Source organism: Anneissia japonica, unplaced genomic scaffold, assembly GCF_011630105.1.
Source record: "Anneissia japonica isolate Jap-2015-1 unplaced genomic scaffold, ASM1163010v1 scaffold1487_len315116_cov162, whole genome shotgun sequence".
Taxonomy (NCBI): Eukaryota; Metazoa; Echinodermata; class Crinoidea; order Comatulida; family Comatulidae; genus Anneissia; species Anneissia japonica.
The window spans coordinates 90468-93972 of record NW_022732104.1 but is presented as its reverse complement, the minus strand read 5'-3'; the positions used below and the strand labels follow the sequence as shown (position 1 = coordinate 93972).

At 36.0% G+C, this 3505-nt stretch overlaps 1 protein-coding gene across 3 annotated transcripts in view; it reads left to right on the top strand.

Moving 5' to 3' along the window:
• Positions 1 to 3505, top strand: part of LOC117115588 — a 9087-nt gene that overhangs the window by 3042 nt on the left and 2540 nt on the right. For all 3 annotated transcript variants that reach the window (XM_033259449.1, XM_033259448.1, XM_033259450.1), the window contains exon 2: positions 3179 to 3448. In XM_033259449.1, coding sequence (XP_033115340.1) covers positions 3191 to 3448 — 258 coding nt within the window. In that variant the 5' untranslated portion in view covers positions 3179 to 3190. The remainder of the gene's footprint in view (positions 1 to 3178; positions 3449 to 3505) is intronic.

Sequence of the window (3505 nt, the reverse complement as noted above, 5' to 3'; positions counted from 1 at the left end):
TATATATATAGTAACTTATTAAAGATTTTCTTTTGTTATATCTTTCAGCAAGGGTGAAACTCAAAAAAAAAAGTCAATGTGATTCAATATTTCAAACTGATTTGTTCAACAGCAGAATTCATCTCATCAAGATTCTTAGTTTAGCTTGCTACCATTGACAAGAAAAGGCATGATTATGGACAGTTGCTGCTTTAGTATACAAAGTGTGCTGGTTTATGCATGCCTGTGACATGAAAGGTTCTTGAATATTGATATGATAAACTTTAGTGATGTTTAATGTAATAGGCCTACATTATGGACAAAAATGCTGATTAACAAGACTGTAAAGCCAAGGAATCTAGAATAAGCTTGAATTTTAGGTACAGTATGTGTAGCAGCAAGACAAACGATATGTGAAGGTGTATGCAAGTGAATGAGACTCTAGGGGAATAATGTCCCAACCACAGGATGTTTGTTGATGTTTTTTTAATTAAAGAATTTATGGTTTGTATATCTTAAACTCTGTATTTTGTAAGCCTACAGGAATTTGATTAGAGCCATTGTTATTTTACAAAAAGGAGCTGAGACCAATTGAAGACCATTTGAAACTTTCACAAATTTAAGACAAGTTGGAACTGGGACCAATTGCAGACCAGTTGCAACTGGGACCAATTGAAGACCAGTTGGGACTGGAACCAATTAAAGACCAGTTGGGACTGGGACCAATTGAAACCAGTTGGAACTGGGACCAGTTGAAGACCAGCTGAAAGTGTCCAAAATCCAACTGGTTACAGTTCCAACTGGTCCAACTGGAATTTTTAACTGGGACCAGTTGGAAGTGTCCAATTTCCGTGACGGAAAATTACCAGTTCAACCGAGTTAAACCTAGTTCAACTGGGATCAACTGGAATTTAGACCTGGGTATAATATAATAATGTTATTACTTCAAGTAGCCTAACTAGGTCTAAGGCCCTCTGCCTAGTGTGTGCAGGTTTGTGTGTAAAATTAATATTATTTTTTTATTTAGAGCAGCTTAGGTCCACAATGCTACACTGTAGGCCTGGCTTTAAATAATACAACATATACTGGGCCTATATGCCTAGGCTAGGCCAAGGCCTTGTTCATTTCTTATAATTAAAATAGTATAAATAATAATGAATATTAAAAAGTAGCATACTATAGATGATACAATTAAATATTTATACAACAAACAATACATTAGTTAGATAGACCTGTCACGCCAAAATTGGTCCGGGCTAAACTCAGTCCGGGGGACCGATCTTGGCCGCTAAAATTTATCCGGGGGACCAATTTTCGCTGGCCAAAATCAGTCCTCCTTGGATAATATTGGTCCGGCCAGGACACTGCTTAGCCTAAATCGTTCCGCCTACACCTGCTACAGTGCTCATTATACGAGTTCGGTACTCAACCAATTACAGCACAGTGAGTGCTTACTTATCGGTCCGCATTGATTTTTTTGAGGGAAAAGCTTTTTGGTGGGAAAATTGAAATGAGCGACCAATCACTATAATAATAATAATAATTATTATTATTATTAATCACTATAAATGTGATAGCGTTCAATCTGAAGCCTATTTTGCATATATCACCTTAGTATTAGCACAGATCCTATATACAACAATAAACTATACAAAATGTATATAGGATATGTGTGAACAGACGGATTTCACAGAATCACAGCTGACTTTATTCAATTGGAAAGAAGCTCTTTTGGTTAGTATAAAAATTGGGGAACAGAAAAGGCAGACGTGCTAACTTCAATTTTACTGTCCGCAGATATGTTCTGCTTTTTACTTTAATCATATTCTTAACTTACATATGTTCATTGCATAATTGCTGTTTACTTTTGGATGTTTGAAAAAAATACAATAGGCCTATATATACTAAATTCCAATACTGTAAATGCAGATCTTAAACTGTTATATAGGGTGATGTATGCAAATTCAGGTTTCAGCTATGGACATCATTGTGATTGGCTAGATAAGCATATGCGCGTCTGCAAAAGCTTAGGAATCGTTCTTTCCGCCAAAATCTGCTGCGGATGTAAGATGCCCAAGTGTGCTGAGCACAGCAAAGTAAATTTCAGCGGACTGATTTTGGCTTATGTGGACTACATTTGGCAAGTAATTGTGATGCCAAAATCAGTCCGCCAGACCGATTTTTGCCCCGGACCAATTTTTTCCTGACAGACCCATATCTGCAAACTATGTACAGTAGACACTTATTAGGCCTAGACTTCAATAAAAATATCATAAATCATAGATGTGTGTTTTACAGTTGGGTATAAATTTTTTTTTAATAATTGATAATACAGTAATGTGCTGTAGCAAAAACGTTGACAAGTTGATGCTCAATAACTTTAAGCTGAACACTTGCTGCGGAAAATGTTTGAAAAAACATGTTGTAAACCCACTGTCCAGAAGTTCTACAGTAAATATCTGTCACGCACTATAAAAAAGGGATTTTCTATCAGATTACGATAATACGCACTACTGTACAGTATATGCCACATAACTGAAGTTTTTTATTTTATTCTGTTTATTGGCGAGTACCAAATTGAATAGTAATAGCAATTGTTTTATATCTTATTTATCTGTATTTATATGTTATTTGAGTAAGTAAAATGGATGAGCGGTTAAGGCAAGGGCACCACCGTAATCATAGCCAACAATATCGGAATGGGTTTGCGGCCGGCTCGCTCCTATAGTTTGGTGGTGGAACAAGTCTTCTTGGGTAAGGACTATAAACAGTAGGCCCAGTGTACACAAATGCTCGTGCACTTTAAAGAACCCAGTACATCTTTCAAGACGAGTAGAGGGTTACCCTGGTGCACTGGTTCACTCAGCCCCTGTCGTGGACAGATGAAAGTGCGCCGGTTTGCTGGCTGCAGAGGACATAAAGTGACCCTCAGGGGAGAAAAAAGTCATTGAAAAGTGAAACATCTAGTCCACTACGCCTTTGATAAATCTTTGAATTGGTGCATTATAAATGTTTGTTATTATTATTATTATTATATCAAAATAAGTTTGACATTTATATTATAAACGGTATTTGAAATAATGTTGAACGAAAAAGAAAATTGCAGATGTATGATCTATGTAACAAAGGCATAGTAATTTTCAAAATTAATATACTGTATGTACTGTATATGTACTGTAAACAATTTACTTTCCATTAGCTTTCAGAAACTATGGGGAAACGAAAGAGAAGTAGGTGCATAGGAGCTAAAAGAAAGAAAGGTGCACTATACAAGTCTCGGCATCAAAAACCACAATTGTATTCTACTCCACACTTTGACCACACGTATGCTGTTGATCCTAATGTTGATTCATTTGCATCAGCAAGTAACTGCTTTAGTAACATTATACCAGACTGTAATTTTGAAGAGGATTTTAACTACTGCGGCTGTGTTGTTCAGTACCAGGATGAACATTACACACAAGACTTGGTGAGTTTCAGTTGCAATATTAAAGATAAATTTTTTTTTTTTTCAAATGAATACACC